The following is an 18203-nucleotide window of genomic DNA, read 5'->3' as shown; positions in this document are numbered from 1 at the left end:
TATTTGATTACTCGGAAGCATACATGTACAGTTATATACATTCTTGATTCTCTCTGCACATGTGTACACTTTCACGCGAGGCCACAGACTACCACAAAGAGCTTGCCAAAACAAAGATATTACACACCACTTGATCGATAGTCGCCACAAACTAAATAATGGATGAGTAATGAAACTTAACCACAATTTGTACTCACATGATTGGAATGTTTCCTTACAGCTCATGCATGACTTGACTGCCTAGTACCTATCTCCAACTTTCATGTGTGGATCATGTATCATCAATACTTTTCAACAGTGTCCGTCATCAGAAGAGCCACATCATATTACAGGAAGTTACAAGAGTCAGTTCCTTCCAGTAAGAGTTGCATCAGCACAAATAGCACCAGGGGCTGAGATATTGTACCCTTACACACTTCTGTAACCACATACCTCATTCAGCAGATTTCTAAATGTTCATATTTACACCAGTTGTGCTATTGTTTGCAGCAAACATTTTGCCCTGAATGAAAAAATGAAAGATGGAAGTTGTGATACCTCACAGTAAAGCATCACAAACATTGCATAATGCTATATCTTGTTTGCTCCTTTTCTATTCACGTAATGTATAAAGCTAATACTTCCAGAACTTTTGTTAAAAATTCTCTTAATTTCAGGACATAGCAAAGTTCATGGATGAAGCAGAACATGGCGTTGTGTATGTTAGTTTTGGTTCACTACTGAAAATAGATGCTTTGCCAGATGAAAAACGTGATGCAATGGTCCACGCATTTGCACGTCTCAAACAGCGTGTACTTTGGCGATGGTCATCTGAACTGTATGAACGTCCAGCAAATCTGATGACAAAATCTTGGATACCTCAGTTTGATGTACTCAGTAAGTTTTCAATTGGAAATAATATTCTTCAATTAATATGTTATTTATTTATATTAAATACAAATTTGAATAGCAGTTACTTACCAATCAAAGAAACAAAGTTAGAGCAGCAGCTTACAGAAATTTGGAGTTTTCAAAATCTAGCATCTCTTCATCGTGAGATGAATGGAAAAGAAGAAACATGCAGGAATTCACAATATTCTGTTATGTGTTTCTCTTATAAAGTTATCAGTACATAGAGTTGATTCTTTTCTTTGCTATCCTGTAACTTCTGGCACAGATTATTCAGAGTACAAAACCTCAAACCACATTATGTAATTGGCTTTTGATTATAGTGATCTTTCTTCAGTGGTGATATAATGAAGACTTTCTATATTTATGTAACCCTTGTGGACATTAGACCTTGCCAAGGTGGGTTGGCTTGCAGGCCTCACCAGATAGCTGTACTTAGGTGCAACCAGAACAGAGGGATACCTGTGAAAAGACCAGACTAACCTACTGTTTCTGAAGAGGGCAGCAGCCTTTTTAGTAGTTTTAGAAGTAATAACATGGATGACTGGTTGATCTGGCCTTGTAACATTAGGCAACATGGCCTTGATGTGCCATTACTGTGAATGGCTGAAAGCAACAGGAAAATACAACCATCATTTTCCTTGAGGGTATGGCGCTCTACTGTATGGTTAAATGATGATGGGACCCTCGTTGATAAAATATTCTGAAGGTAAAATAGTCCCCCATCAGGATCTCCAGCTGGTGACCATCTTACAGGGAAACATCACCAACTTGACCTCATATTTTAAGGAGAACAAAACCGTACTTGCAAGATATCAGTCCCAGCAATTAACTCCATGTGAAAACTAGGGCCATAATTCTGAGGGTACACAGTTATGAGCATTGGAAGTACAGTTTTTAAACTTTTGCACCCACTGGTTGTTTGGCTCGCTCCACACCATTGCTGCCGACGAATGCCCACGAGAGAAGTACTGTACAGTGAAGTGACAGCCAGTTCCATCCTATTCGCACAATGTTGAAGGCAAGGGAAGAGAGGTGGTCAGTGGATGCATTAACATGTTTTGAAATCATATTTGAGAATATCTCATTCTACATGACAAATAGTAAGTAATATGAGTACGTAATATGTCAGCCTACGCACAAATAATGTAAAATTATTTTAATGATATTCTTATATGGATATTTTGCAGCTATACATACATCTCAAAATCAAAATTAATAAGCTTAAGCACTGAAGAAATATTGCAAAATTAAGTTAATGATTTAAACAATGGAATATTCAGGTTGGAATATCAACAATATTATGAAAATGGCAGATTGCTACTCACCATAAAGATTATGTGTTGAGCTGCAGACAGTCATGATGAAAAGACTGCTACGTGTTAGCTTTTGGCCAAAGCCCTCTTCAGAAAAGAGAAATGCTCAGACATTCATACGAGCGAGCACACCTTATAAACATATGACCACTACCTCTGTCCACTTTGGTCACACTGGAACAGAAACACATTGAATGGGAACCAAAATCCAGGGTGGAGTGGGGAAGGGGGAGGGATAGCAGGGTACAGGTGAGGGAAGAGGAATCAGCGCCACCCGGTGGAGCGTGCAGGGTCTAGAGGTGGCAGGACATAAATATATCGGACACAATAAGCCTTATATGATTTGATGTCACATCAGTGTATATGTGCATTCCAATTGATGAAACAATTGTCATCATCACACGAAGACTAAAACAAGAAGGAGGCATATCAGATGCACACATTGATGAAATAGTAGCTATGCTGAGGAGCATAAAAGCACAAAACTACTTTGTGTTCGACAGAGAACTAGAAGAACAAGATCTTCAGATACATAATAAAACCAAACAAATACAAAGATGTAAACTGGTGCCGTTATTTCAGTGACATAATATATGCTTTATTGATGAACCACATACACACACAAACAGCTACACAATGAAATAAACAATTTACACCCAAAAATTTATCTCACATTAGAAACAGAAAAAGGCAACTACTAAATTTTCTAGATCTTAACATACAAAAGTTAAACAACACTCGAGACTTCACAATATTCAGGAAACCAACAACCACCAGCATCACTATTCACAATCAAACCACCCATTGGCCCACAAGCACACAAGCTTCATATTCATGCTCCACAGAGTAAACAGAACACCCATAAGCAAACAGAACTACACACAGAAACTAAACACAATAAAACAAATAGCATTGCAAAATGGTTATGATACTCATATAAAAGAGATAGTAAACCAACAAATATGTAGACGGAGATGGAATGAGCAGTCCACGTGCACACTAGACCTTACGCAATACAGAACACAACAGACAGACAATGAGCATGTGCGGCACATAACAGACCAACACCACACACAGGAAACTAAATGGCACTTACTGACCTACAATAATAGGCAACATATTAAGAAAACAGAGACTTCGCATAGGGTACAGAAGTGAAATGAAATGATCTTATGGCATTGTTGGTCGGGAGGCCCCATGCGGGGAAGTTCGGCCGCCGTATTGCAAGTTCTTTTTAGTTGATGCCACTTTGGCGACTTTGCACATCAATAATGATGAAATGATGTTGATGAACACACAACATCCAGTCATCATGTGGTAGAGAAAATCCCTAACCCCGCCAGGAATTGAACCTGGGACCTCGTGCGCAGGAAGCGAGAACACAACCCCAAGACCAGGAGCCGTGGACTCGCATAGGGTACAGAACAGACAGCACAATATAGAAAATGGTCTGAACACTGGAAACATCCACAGATTCAACTGATCAGGCACATATAAACTGACCAGACAGTATACACAGGACAAACAAGCAGGAACTTTAAGACAAGATATTTAGGACACCTCAGAGCTCTAAAAAGTAACAGCTCCCACAGCAGATCTGCTGACCACCTAATATAACACATCCATCACCCCAACTGCAATAGAAACAGATTTAAAAGTACTAAAATACATCCATGGCTTCTACCATAAACTAACAATAGAGGAAAGCTTCTGCATACAGAAGGCAGTAGCAGAAGGAAACAGGTTACAAATGAGTGCACTACTATATACAAAGGCACACTATTTAACACAGCAAAGTAACTTTACAAAAAGACAGCACAGGAAGTTTAAAACACACACACACAAACACAGAGAGAGTGAGGGGGAGGGGGGGGGGGGTAAACAAAATTCAAATTTGGTGCCTTGAAATAGGAAACACATTAAAAACATTTACAGTATGTTTTGGTGAAGTGAAAAGCACTCATTACAAACAAAATTCTGCAAAATATGTGCAGAGTTTGTTCGTGCTTCTCAGTAACTCATGCAAATGCAAAAGAAAAAGGATCTGCCAAAGCAAAATGTAACTAATAGCAGATACATGCGTGAAATATCCTGGCACAACAAAATTACATTGTAAGATTAACTCTCAAACCAAATTCATATTACCATCATTTGGTCGCAGGTAACACGCTACCAGCACATGATAGTATGCTAAGTATACATGCACAAGTACATAAACACTAAGTAAATGAACATATAATGTAAAATTAAGGCAATAACAAAAAAATTACAAAAATTATTCTTTAGGCCCTATTTTTGCAGATCAGTTATCAGTTAAAATATGTTCACATTTCACAAATTTTGATAAAGAAAATCTGTTGATAAAGGCACACAGATGTTGAACCATGTTTAGGTCACATGGGGTTTTGTGTAACAGGCGGACTTCATATCCAATAATTTTGACTGTGAACACAGTAAATTCAAGAGCATCAGGACCAAATAATGAATATTTATTTTTTCATTATTTGTCAGTCATCAGTAAATATTGTATTGTTGTTGTCCAAAAGCGCATAATAATTTTATATGAAACCATTACAAGAAAATGGAAGATACAAATATGTACACAAAATAATATATAAATACAATACATAAAAGAATAGACACATACAATACATAGGTGATACAGTATATAGTAATACAAATTTATACACATATATGCTTCTGTTATTAAAAATTATGGTCAGTTCTTCAGTTCTACTCCACCACAATATTATTGCACTTGGCCTCCTGTCACTGATATCAGAAACAAGTAGTGTTTTACAGTAAACAAGTACAGTGGTGGCTAAGGAAAACCATTGCAATGTGAATGATTTCAAGACAGTTGTCCAAATACTATCAAGTAGTTCATTGTGTCCTCATGAAATATCATGACAAAAGCTCACAATAACCTGACGGAAGTGCCCTCATTCCCAGGTTCAATAATACTGTGGTAGACTAATACTGAGCCAGCAAGTCCTTTTGAACAACAGTGGAGCAGTAAAGGTTTTATATCATCCAACAGCTGTCTGTTAGATATGTAAATATAATGAAAATGTTTTGGGGAAGAGACAGTATTTTGAGTTTTTATTTAATGTAAACATTCACAGAAAAATGTTACCAAACAGTGTAGTTACTCACTGATTAAAAACATTATTCAAGTAATTTTTTTTTAAAACTTCTACTTTAAATATATTTTCATCTTGCAACTTTCTGACATACACTGGAAATAAGTATGAAAGCCAGCATTTATCTGAAATCTTCTTGGTGGGCCCTGATATATGAAACATGTCAGTATATGTATAGTGAAGGTATTGTTAGTACAGGGTGCAAAAAAAAAAAAAAAAAGAAGAACCATTCAATTTTGAAAAAATAATAACTATCATGTTATTTGAGATATGGGCATGAGTAATTTACTGTTGGAAAGAGCAAACTCTCGAGTTTTACATGGCATCTAAAAAAGAATCATCTAATTTTAAAAAATCGTAACTATATTTTATTTGAGATAAGGTATATGGTCCATTTTTCTTTGCTGTGAACACTGTTACAGGGAGCACATATCTCAGTATGCTTGAGAACTTTCTTTTCCCACAGTTGGAGACTGATTCAAATGACTTCATTTACCAATAGAATGTGGCACTGCCATACTGACATCTGGGAGTGGGGAAATTTTTAAATCAAGGGATTACTGAATGATGGTTTGGTCGCACTGGACCAAATGATTCAACCTTACATTACTGCCCTCCAAGGGCACCAAACCTGACCATATGTGATTATTTCTTGTGAGGGTAAAAGACTATTTATGTGTCAACAACAATGTGTGAACTGGGACATGGCATAACAGCAGCTGTAGAGAATGTAACTCAAGAATGCTCGCTGCAGTGTGTGAACAGTTTGAATACCACATTGACATATGCCGTGCATCTAAAGGGGGGAATATTAAACAGCTATGAAAAGTTTTGAAAAAAGCTTTTTGAGTTTTCTGTCATCAAAAAACAAAATTCACTGTATATGTTTATTAGTTTCAGAAATATAGACGTGCCAAATTGGATGATTCTTCTGATACACCCTGTATTTTACATTTTCAGAATATGGGTTTTCAGTATGTCTGTCAGAGATTGTGAATTATTATTCTGACAGCTCTCTTCTGTAACAAAAAAATTGTTTTAGGTGGCAAGTGGTTGAACCACGGAACATTATTCCATATGTTACAATAGAAGTATGCTGTCCTGGAACCATCTGATGTACAAATGTTGGTGATAATGCTAAGAGCAAAACAGATTGAATTGAGTTTCTGCACAAGTTTTATTACATGGTCATTAAAATTTAAGTTTTCATCGACATGAATCCCAAGCAAGTTATACAATGCTGATTGCTGTTTTATCCGTGTCGCCGCTTTTGACATGTTGACTGCCATGTGACCACATGCTCCACTCTCCTTAGAATGGTGCCATCTAAATATATAGTCAAAGAACAGACACCATTGATGAACTGCAGCCGTCCATAATGAAATTAGAATTATGTATTAATACCATCAGCTGCTGACGGGCATTCATATATATCAACAGGGACAGGTGAAAATGTGTGCCCCAACGAGGACTCAAACCCGGGATCTCCTGCTTACATGGCAGACACTTTATCCATCTGAGCCACCAAGGGCACAGAGGATAGTGCGACTGCAGGGACTATCTCGCGCACGCCTCCTGCGAGACCCACGTTCTCACCTTATATGTCCAGACACTACATTCATAGTGTCCCTACCCAACACACTCATTACTCGTGGAAAACATTCTTACCAAGTCCCATAAGAGTTTGGGTAATATGTGTGCATCTGCATGGAAGAAGAAGGCCATGGCCAGTATTGCCAGAACTATATATATATATATATATATATATATATATATATATATATATATATATATATATATATATATATGGATGTGGTGTCTGTTCTTTCAGACATGTCCGAAAGAACAAACACCATTGATGACCTGCAACCATTTATAACAAAATTAGAATTATATATTAATACCTCCAGCTGCTGATGAGTGTTGATATATATCAACAGGGACAGGTGAAAATGTGTGCCCCAACTGGGACTCGAACCTGGGATCTCCTGCTTACATGGCAGACACACTATCCGTTTGAGCCACTGAGGGCACAGAGGATAGTGCAACTGCAGGAACTATCTTGCGCATGCCTCCCGCAAGACCCACATTCTCACCTTATATGTCCACACACTACATTTGTAGTGTCCCTACCCAACAAACTCATTACTTATGGAAGACATTCTTACCAGGTCCCTTAGGAGTTGGGTAATATGTGTGCATCCACACAGAAGAAGAACGTCATGGCCGATAATCTGGGAGGCGTGCGTGAGATACTTACTGCAGTCGCACTATCCTCTGTGCCCTCAGTGGCTCAGATGGATAGAGTGTCTGCCTTGTAAGCAGGAGATCCCGGGTTCGAGTCCCGGTCAGGGCACACATTTTCACCTGTGCCCGTTGATATATATCAACGCCCATCAGCAGCTGAAGGTATTAATATATAATTCTAAAAATATAGTCGTCTATTCAGAAGTGGGCTGTATGGCTGCTTGTGCGGTTTGAGGTGCCATGTCACGGATTGCGCAGCCCTTCCTGCCAGAGGTTTGAGTACTCCCTCGGGCATGGTTGTGTGTGTTGTTCTTAGCATAAGTTAGTTTAAGTTTAACTAGTGTGTAAGTCTAGGGACCGATGACCTCAGCAGTTTGGCTCCTTAGGAATTCACACACACTTGAACATTTTTGTGTGACTACCAGCAGGCACAGGGTGATGGCATGAACCTCTGCTGTGTCTGCTGGTGGCCTTGCAGCAGTCAATGTGTTCAGCAATGGCTTCATTTTTGATGTCTTCAACCTTCTACGAAACTCTCCTTCACTAAAAGATCAGGTGGCTATGTATGCTAAGGGCCTTGTAATTACATGGAGCAGCCTTGATTATAAACCTACTGGTACCTCATCTACCCCTGCCAACATTTTATGTCTCAAGGATTTTTTTTTTAATCTCTTTTAATGCTTCTTGTTTGTCTGTTGAATCTACCTTCACACTACAAACAGCTTTTGAACGTTCTCTGATTTTTCTTGAATTGTGAATTTCAAGCTGAATAAAGTGGTTCCATTAATAGAATAACTGTTTATACAATTTGGTAAATTTTATTTTTTAATATCAATATTCTCTACATTTTTGAGAATGATAACCTGGTCTGCATATGTTCTCTGTTTGTCCTCACAGTTCCCCAAATAGCATTTGATTTGTTTTCAAACTGCCATATGGAGCTATCATTAGTCAGAAATTTGCCTTAGCAGTTATTTTTCAATATACCCTCTTGTTGTTCTTAACATCCATACATGTTATAAAGAAAAAATGTGCTAAACAAGTAACATTCAACCAAAAGCCCTTCATGTTAATTCAACAACACACACGTGCACACCCATGTCTGCCCCTGCATGCACGCGCGCGCACACACACATGACCACTGTCTCAGGCTGGCAAGGCCAGACTTCTTGTCTGTGACTCGACATCTTCATTACAAGGTGAGTACCAACCTATCATTTTCATAATAGTGTCATTATTCCATCCTGCATTTTCCATTGTTTGATACATATTATAAAAATTAATTCCGCAGACAGTATCCACATATGCAGTTAAATGTGCGTACAAAATTATCTCATGGTACCACACATGGTTCAAGAGATATCATAAACACTGAGATGCATGAAAAAATGCCACATCATGTTTGGAGTTTACTACTAACAAGGGAACCTCCCCATCGCACCCCCCTCAGGTTTACTTATAAGTTAGCACAGCGGATAGGCATTGAAAAACTGAACACAGATAAATCGAGAAAACAGGAAGGAGTTGTATGGAACTATGAAAAAAATAAGCAAAATATACAAACTGAGTAGTCCATGCGCAAGATAGGCAACATGAAGGATAGTGTGAGCTCAGGAGCGTTGTGGTCTCGTGGTTAGCGTGAGCAGCTACAGAACAAGAGGTCGTTGGTTCAAGTCTTCCCTCGAGTGAAAATTTTATTTTTTTATTTTCAGACAATTATCAAAGTTCAGGCACTCACACACAATCAACTTCGCTCTCCAAAATTCCAAGACATGTTCAGATTTGCTTGGACATATGCAGGATTTGATGGTCTACACACGGAAAAATTTGAAAACGTTAAAATCAAATGTTTTGACAGAGCACAGTGAAAACTGTGCGACTGTGAAACTGTTGCATTCATTTGTTGCAGTTTATGTGACAAACTCTTATGTTTTCATCACTTTTTTGGGAGTGGTTATCACATCCACAAGAAAACCTAAATCGGGCAAGGTAGAAGAATCTTTTTACCCATTCGCCAAGTGTACAAGTTAGGTGGGTCGACAACATATTCCTGTCATGTGACGCACATACTGTCACCAGTGTCGTATAGAATATAACAGACGTGTTTTCCTGTGGAGGAATCAGTTGACCTATGACCTTGCAATCAAATGTTTTCGGTTCCCATTGGAGAGGCACGTCCTTTCCTCTACTAATCGCACGGTTTTGCGGTGCGGTCGCAAAACACAGACACTAAACTTATTACAGTGAACAGAGACATTAATGAACGAACGGACAGACCATAACTTTGCGAAAATAAAGAATGAAAATTTCACTCGACGGAAGACTTGAACCAATGACCTTTCGTTCCGGAACTGCTCACGCTAACCACGGGACCACGGCGCTCCTGAGCTTACACTCTCCTTGATGTTGCCTACCTTGCATGGACTACTCAGTTTGTATATTTTGCTTATTTTTTTCATAGTTCTACACAACTTCTTCCTGTTTTCTAGGTTGATCTGTGTTCAGTTTTTCAAGGCATATCCACTGTGCCAACTTATAAGTAAATCTGAGGGGGGTGCGATGGGGAGGTTCCCTTGTAAGACACTCCTACAATCAAGCCAACTTGAGGCAATATGAGTCAACTTGAGGAAATCGTTGACACCTGGCAGCACTTTTGACAGCTTTCAACTGCAAAGCACAAAGGCTATAGGTGAAAAAAATAACCATCTATACATCTATGAAGAGATGTTGCCATAGAAACGTTTACAAAATTGCGTTGTAGACACACAAAGCGTATTGTATGCGCATACAATGCAAAAGTCCATACAAATACCGGTTTGTTTCCATATGAGGTGTTGTATGGGCAAAAAGTGCCATCACCATTTGATTTAGTGAAGCTACTACATACAGAAACAGTCTGACATTTATATGCCAGAGAGATATTATTTTTGAAAATGTAGGTCAGATAATATTATCTGACAAACACAGTTCTTTTTTTAAGAGTTCTACAACTGGTTTTTTTTTTAATGCCAGATGTGATAGAGGGACTTGCTTGTGCATTACCATAGGGTCTGATTCTTGACAGCTTCTTTGGAAAGCACATCTCAAAAAACTGAGGAGAAGGAATTATATGTGTCATCTGTATTAGTTTTGGACTGCATTTCTGACCAAGACTCAATGCTTTGATATTTACAAAGTTTGCACAGTTTTTTTTGTAGAAGAATTTCTTGTATACATGAAGTGTGCTTTTCTTTCTTTCAATGCCACTGAAGGAATGTTGAGGACAAGATCATTATGCTCTGATAACCCTAAAACAAAATTGGTTATCTCTGTAGGACCTACATTTAAAAAAAAATATTACATGTAAGACAGTTAGTATTATTTGTTACCTTCTTAGGGTCAAAAAAGTTAGGAAATAGGTTAAAACTACGTCAGAGATTTAAGAATTGGTCTTTCAGCCTACTTTTGTTCATAAAGTTTGTACTGAAATCCCCTAACACAATATAGTGGCTCTTGCAGTAAATACAATTTTAAGTATTGTTTCTAACTGATTAATAACTATTTTTGTATCTTCAGTAGGTGATCCGTATACTGCTATAAGACTACGATTATGACTGCACAGCTGCTGCTTCAAAATGCTTTTCTGCATTCAGTGATTCAGCTTCACACCTTCTTTTAAAACTGATACCTAATTTGGTAAAAATACATGCACCTCCATTTTTGGGATTCTTTTTACAGTATTAACTTGCTAACTTAAATGAGTAGATGTTAATGCTGTTTAATTCAAAATTTCTACAAAAGTGCTTCATAATGCACATGCAGTCAATAATTGTATCATTCATTGTTACCTCAAGTTCTAATGATTTCTTTCCAAGACATGGAATGCTTAGGTGTAAAATCTACAGGTAACTAGGATGCAGACTGGTTATAGTTGTATTTACTTTATGCAGTATCCTGTTCTGTACTGTGTCCTGGCAAGGTCCCAAAAATCCTTGAGAAGCACAAGTCTTCTGCACCTCATGGAGCATTCACTGGGTTATGGTGAGTTGCTGTTGTATCTGAGAACAATAAATTGCAGTACTCTAGGGTCTGAAGGCAGATGAGTGGAGTTGGAACAGTAATTTAATAAGATCAAATAGGATTCAATAAGGTTATCAGAAGGGTACTGAAAAAATTGAAGACCGAGTAGAATTTAAATCAGGACATACGTTTTACTGCTGAGAGAGTGGGGAGGAAATTTAGGTGTAGACTTGATTATAAACAAGAAAATATTTTTACTGAAGGAAACTCAGATGCAATTTAAGAATAATCAAAATTACTTACATCCCTTGGAAATCATTCAAGTCTTTGACTGGCGTGGTTAAACTGTTGAAGTCTTTCTCTAGGTTCACAAATGCTAGGGTATCCTGATTTTAGTTCAGTCTGCCTTCTGTTATTAAATGCCATTTCAGATTTGCTTCTGTAGTACCTTTACCTTTTCTGAATGGCTCTGAGCACTATGGGACTCAACTGCTGTGGTCATAAGTCCCCTAGAACTTAGAACTACTTAAACCTAACTAACCTAAGGACAGCACACAACACCCAGCCATCACGAGGCAGAGAAAATCCCTGACCCCGCCGGGAATCGAACCCGGGAACCCGGGCGTGGGAAGCGAGAACGCTACCGCACGACCACGAGATGCGGGCTTACCTTTTCTGACATCAAACTGATCACTTCCACTGTTTAACAAAATAAGGTAAACAATATACACTGACGAGCCAAAACATTATGACCACTGCCCATCGTGACAATGGATGCCGCCTGGTAGCATTACAAGCACATGATGCGATAACAAAAGTATGTAAATAGAACAAACAGACGAGTGATCATCATAGTGAAGATTGGGCTGCAAATGGGGAAATCCATTGAGATACACAACTTCGATAAAGGGCAGATTATTATTACGCAGAGCCTGTAAACAAGTATCTCAAAAACAGTGAAACTGGTCGAATGCTCACCCGCTACTGATGTGAGCACCTATGGAAAGAGGTTGGTCAACGAAACTACCGTTAGGCAGTAAACGGTTGGACATTCACGGCTCTTCATAGAACATGTGGTTCGGAAGCGTGTCTGCTCAGTAAACTAGGGTAGCTGGTAATATGTGGCTTCTCTACCAAAAGAGCACAATGCTGGTGCATGCACAGGTATTCCGGAGCACACTGTTCATCATACATTGTTGAACATGGAGCTCCACAGCACCACCCCTACATTTTCTTCTGTTGACCCAATGACATCATCAATCACAATTTCATTGGGCACAGTACCATCAGGATTCAATTGTTGATCAACGGAATATGTTGGCTCGTCAGGTGAATCACATTTTTGCTGGATTAGGTCGATCTGTCATCGAGGTGAATGGTGGTTCGAAACATGCAGCACACCACTGCCACAAACGCAAGCTGGTGGGAGCAGTATTATGCTATGTGAGACATTCTCCTATACTTGCATGGGGCCTGTGGTAGTAATCAAAGACAGGCTGACAGCTGTGAACTGCCGTCATCACTCCATGCTTGATGTCTCCCGCGATGGCGATGTCATCTTGCAGTAGTATAACTGTCTGTGTCTCGGAGCCAAAACTGTGCTACAGTAGTTTGTGGAGCATTATTGTGAACTCACATTGATAGCTGAGCAACCAATTTCACCTGATGTAGATCCTATGGAACCAATCTGGGTCGCTAGGAGGTGCCATTACCGCATATGCAAATCAGCGGTTCATTATTTATGTGAATTACGTGACCTGTGCATAGACATGTAATGCCACATACAAATCTACCGAGAAATTGCGATATGCAGAATGTGTGACGTATTTCATTCCAAACTGACAAACAAGCTGTAAAGCAGTTGGTCATACTGTTTTGGCTCATCAGTGTAATTTATCATCACTTGCAGGAAGACAGTTTTCTCCCCTGCTCAAACCAGGGATCATAAAAATATATGGTCTAACTCCTGGAAGCCAGGAAATTCCATAGTTACTTCCGTTACGGTTTCATGGGCACCTACCTGCAATTGGTAATGCACTTGTAACCATACGACTTGCTTTCTTATATAAACAGCATCTCATTTTTGAACATAACCCTCTCTTCCACTGCCATCAAGAGCACACACAGTAAGTAGTACAGTGCAGTGCTCCTTATTATTGCCATTTTTGTTCCTCCTCCATCCCATCGCCAAGACACTACCAGTTGCAGTCGCAAAATTAGAGGGCTTGTAGAGTGCACAGAACATATAGGATGCAGATTCTCAGCAGAGAAATACATATGAGGGTTTTTGATCATTGTCATGCTACTTTTAATTCACCTCGCTTTCAAATGGTGATCAGCAATTACAGTTATAAGGAATTTTTTAGATTTCTGTGGTATATAAAGGGTGATTATAATTCAAGTTCTGGTTTCAAAATGCTGTAAAAAAAAAGAATCACTCTCAGAATGACGTCAAATTTGGACAGAATGTTATGAAAGATGGGAGAAACATTGATGATGATGATGATGATGATGATGATGATGATGATGAGGTCCCATACTCGGAGAAGCATAGGGGATGATGCCGACTAGGCAAGGTCCTAGCAGAGGTGGTTTGCCATTGCCTTCCTCTGACTGTAATGTGGATGAATGATGATGATGAAGACAACACAGCAACACCCTGTCATCTTGAGGCAGGGAAAATCCCTGACCCCGCCGGGAATCGAACCCGGGCGTGGGAAGCGAGTCAATATGACCGTTGCACGTTAAACCAACTGTACTATGCAATGTGCACTGGCGTACAAGTTCGGTAGTCAACAGTTGTGGCACTGTTACTTTGGTAAGCCCATCCACAACAGCAAGGTTATAGCAGATTGGATGAGAAAAATTGGTTTTTAATTGTCCAAAGGCCACAAATGGCATGAAAACCAATAATGAAGTCAGTTTTTAGTTGTGATGAGACTGGCACAAGATATGTTCTGCCCGAATTTGAAATCGAGAAACAGCTTATTCGACAACAGGTCAGTGTCTTAGGGATAATGTTCAGAAAGTATTGCACAATGCACATCTGCAATTCAGTTGCATTTATAATCAGAGCACCAATCATAGTATCTTTCAGATAATCCCACAGCCAGAAGTCACACGGGCAAAGATCATGTGATCTGGATGGCCAGGCTGTAGGGAAATGACAGCTGTTAATTCTACCATTTCCAAAATGCCTTTGCTGCTTCACAGGCATGCAATGTGCAGAGGAGCACCATCTTGCATAAAAAGGATCCTATCCACACATTCATGCTGCTGAAGGGTTGGGATGATGTTGGTGCACAAAAAACTCTCACAGCATTTACCAGTGAGGGTATATTACCCATTCTCTTCGAAAAAGTATGGCCGTACCATAAACGATACTGTCAACCCACACCACATTGTTACCTCTGCAAAATGAAGCATCAACCCACGCCACACAGTTACCTCTGCAAAAAGAAGCAGTACTGGCTGATATGCGAGTGGATTTTCCATTGCCCATAGGCTGCAGTTCTCTGTATTGACATGTCCTTGGAGATGGAAACAGCCTTCGTCTGTCCACAGAGCATTCCATGGGCAGTCATTGTCCACTTCCATGCAAGCAAGAAATGCTAGGGCAAATATTTGTCTTATTGGCAGGTGACCATAAAACAACTCCTGAGCATGGGTGACTTTATATGGACAATAATGCAGGATCTTTTCTGCACTTTACTTGCAGGTACGTTCAGAGTTCAGGCAATTCCCCCTGTACTGCATATTTGCACCCCACTACCACCATCACCACTTTTTGTTAAATTTTTCCTGCCAATTGGTATTCAAAAGAACCTTTCTTTTTTAATTTCATAATCATTTTCTCCAGGCTGTTGGCAGACATCAGACCAATGCCTTTTTTTCACGCCCTTGGGGGTCCAGAATGTCTGCAGAGTTAGTGGCACACAGTCATGGTTCTTGTAAAAGAGCTTTATTGGCAACAGACAATTTTGCATATTCTGCTACTTATGGTGCCATCTAGAGGTAGAGTTTTTGTTAGATTTTTTTTGTCCCCCACCCATAATGTTTCCATAATATGTTGTTAAAATTTAATGCCATTCTGAGCAGTAGTTCTTTTTTTTATGGCATTTTGAGACTGGAACTTTGATTATAATCACCCTGTACTTCATTGTAGGCTGCCCTGGCTGCTATTTCAAGATAATTCACATATTGCACTGACAGTCTTGAAGAAGTGTCTTAGTCACATATCTTCAGGTGAATTTTATCAAGTTTTGTTAAACTTTTATGCAATTTTAACTATGGGTGTACAGAATGAATGATTTTGAAAGATCATCAGTATTATACAGCACAAGGGGATTATGCTGATCACATGCCTTCAGAACCAACTTCACATTCAGTCTCTATGTTTAGGTTAGTGTGTTCCCATTTGCCGTCAAACAATAGCTTGAGATAGAGATATTTATCTTCCCATTTCGTCACTGCATGAACTCTCCCTCCCTCCCTCCCCATTCTCAATTTTATTCCTCTGCTATTTCTGTGCATCTACATTGTTTAATAAAACTGTTTTTTCTGTTATTTATGTCCTTACAGATCACCCCAATGTAAAAGCGTTTGTGACACACAGTGGATTATTGAGCACAATTGAAGCCGTACATAATGCTGTTCCTGTGGTGACTATACCTTTCTTTGGAGATCAGGATCACAATGCTAAGAATATTGTTCGACAAGGGATAGGTATTCAGCTAAGCTATAGCAATTTAACAATGGAAAACCTGTTGAATGCTTTGAACCAAGTAATTTACAATATAAGGTATGTAGTTCACAACATTTTTTGTAAAAATTTTAAACCTGAATAGTTTGCAAAACAAGCTTGGCAGACTAGTGTGTATGTAATCTGGCATAATGGAAGACATGTAAGTGCCCTATTCTTGTCACAGTAAAATGTTTCACAACATCACTCCCCATAGTTAACTACTATAAATTTAAGGAAAATTGTTACTTCTAGTTAAGGGCTATTTCTAAAATATTTTTCAATGTTATTTGCCAGATGTAGTAACCATGTAGTGTTTCTCATTGTGTCAAAAGTTGATGGACCAAGTGTTAAACTGTTTTTTTGTCAGCTAAAGATCTAGAATTGTAAGCAGCTTCTGATATTTTAAAAATGAATCATTTATTTTTTTCCATGCAAAATTATTGCTTGTGATGATTTGACTGAAACACAAAAAATTTCTATTTTAACATATTGTTTCAGTTATAAGGAGAATGCGATACAGACATCTAAGATATTTCGTGATCGTCCTAAGTCTCCAATGGAAACTGCAGTTTACTGGACAGAATATGTTCTTCGACATGGAGGTGCACCACATTTACAGTCAGCAGCTAAAGAACTCAATATATTTCAGTACCTTCTCTTGGATGTAGTGGCTGTTCTGTTGATTTTTAGTATCATTGTTTTAGTAGTCCTTGGCTATTGTTTTAAAATTCTGCTTTCCGTATTACGTCCCAAACAGAAACTTTTATGATATATGGACTGGTATGAAAGCAGGAACTCACTGACATGGAGGGCAGTGGAGGGTAATGAAATGGTGTTCTGTATGTCAGTAGTTAAGTTCGCAAAGTTTATGAACTACACAGAATTTAATAACAATTTTTGCACTTCTGCATCAGAAGTCATGTAGTTTACCAGTACGTGAACATTTTGTTGTTACTATTTATTGTGAAATGCTTCTCAAAATAGAGGTTCAGAAATGAAGAATTTTCTTGAGGATGGCTTAGTTATAATGATCTCAAAAATTAGCAAGTGTATTACAGATGGTTAAAGCTTCTCAGTTGCTGCTTCTGGTCCATCAATTTCCATGGACAACAAACAGCATTCTCGTTTAGTAGCAGCTTGTTCATTCATGTTTTATTAAACTGAGATGATGAATCTGTGTATATTATTGAGGTTGGTGATTTTAGTAATTACTATATTTATTGTGTAGTATAATTTTGTCAGACATGATGCCAAATATGTTGTTATATGACACAGTTTTTAATTAATACTACAATGATGATCAGTGTTATTGTTTTACTTATAAAAGCTTCCAAGTGTTACTGTTACTGCTTTACTCAAACTGTAAATCTCCAGTCTGTTAGATCAGGAGGAAACTTAATAGCATCTCACTAATGGTTCTATGTAATAACACATATGCAGTTTTTGTTCTTTTTCTTTACATTAGATCTTATGTGAAATATTCAACTATGCAGTGTATTACAGCTGAGAGTTCAAACAAGAACAATCAGAAACCTTTGTTTAATTGATTTATTCCTACTGTCCATGGAAACGAAGCAAATCACAATACAAACTTCCTCAACAATTCATTGTTGGAATTATGGATTCGATGAAAATAAATCTGGGCTTTACTTTTTCAATGTTACCATTGCAATAGTTGTTTATGATCCATACTTAAAAAAGTTGTGGTAATATTTTCCATTTTGTGTGGTAAATGGACAAAAATATGTCAAACAGCAACATGCTCAACAAAATACCCCCACCCTGAGCATAGGAGGGGGCAGGGAATTACAGTTCCCTTGTGAGCATTTGATTGTTGAATATGCATTGTTGGATGTTTTTAGCACA

At 38.5% G+C, this 18203-nt stretch overlaps 1 protein-coding gene and 1 non-coding gene across 4 annotated transcripts in view; both read left to right on the top strand.

The window, feature by feature from the left end:
* LOC126259398 (UDP-glycosyltransferase UGT5-like) overlaps positions 1–17975 on the top strand; it is a 112688-nt gene extending 94713 nt beyond the window's left edge. For all 3 annotated transcript variants that reach the window (XM_049956169.1, XM_049956170.1, XM_049956168.1), the window contains exons 4-6: positions 657–876; positions 16175–16394; positions 16836–17975. In XM_049956169.1, the coding sequence (XP_049812126.1) occupies positions 657–876; positions 16175–16394; positions 16836–17106 (711 nt within the window). In that variant the 3' untranslated portion in view covers positions 17107–17975. The remainder of the gene's footprint in view (positions 1–656; positions 877–16174; positions 16395–16835) is intronic.
* On the top strand, positions 7629–7703 carry Trnat-ugu (transfer RNA threonine (anticodon UGU)). Its single transcript has one exon. It is a non-coding gene; the product is annotated as a tRNA-Thr (tRNA).
* Positions 17976–18203: the final 228 nt, after the last annotated feature.

This window comes from Schistocerca nitens, chromosome 5, assembly GCF_023898315.1.
Source record: "Schistocerca nitens isolate TAMUIC-IGC-003100 chromosome 5, iqSchNite1.1, whole genome shotgun sequence".
Classification (NCBI taxonomy): Eukaryota; Metazoa; Arthropoda; class Insecta; order Orthoptera; family Acrididae; genus Schistocerca; species Schistocerca nitens.
This window is presented reverse-complemented; position numbering and strand designations above follow the sequence as displayed.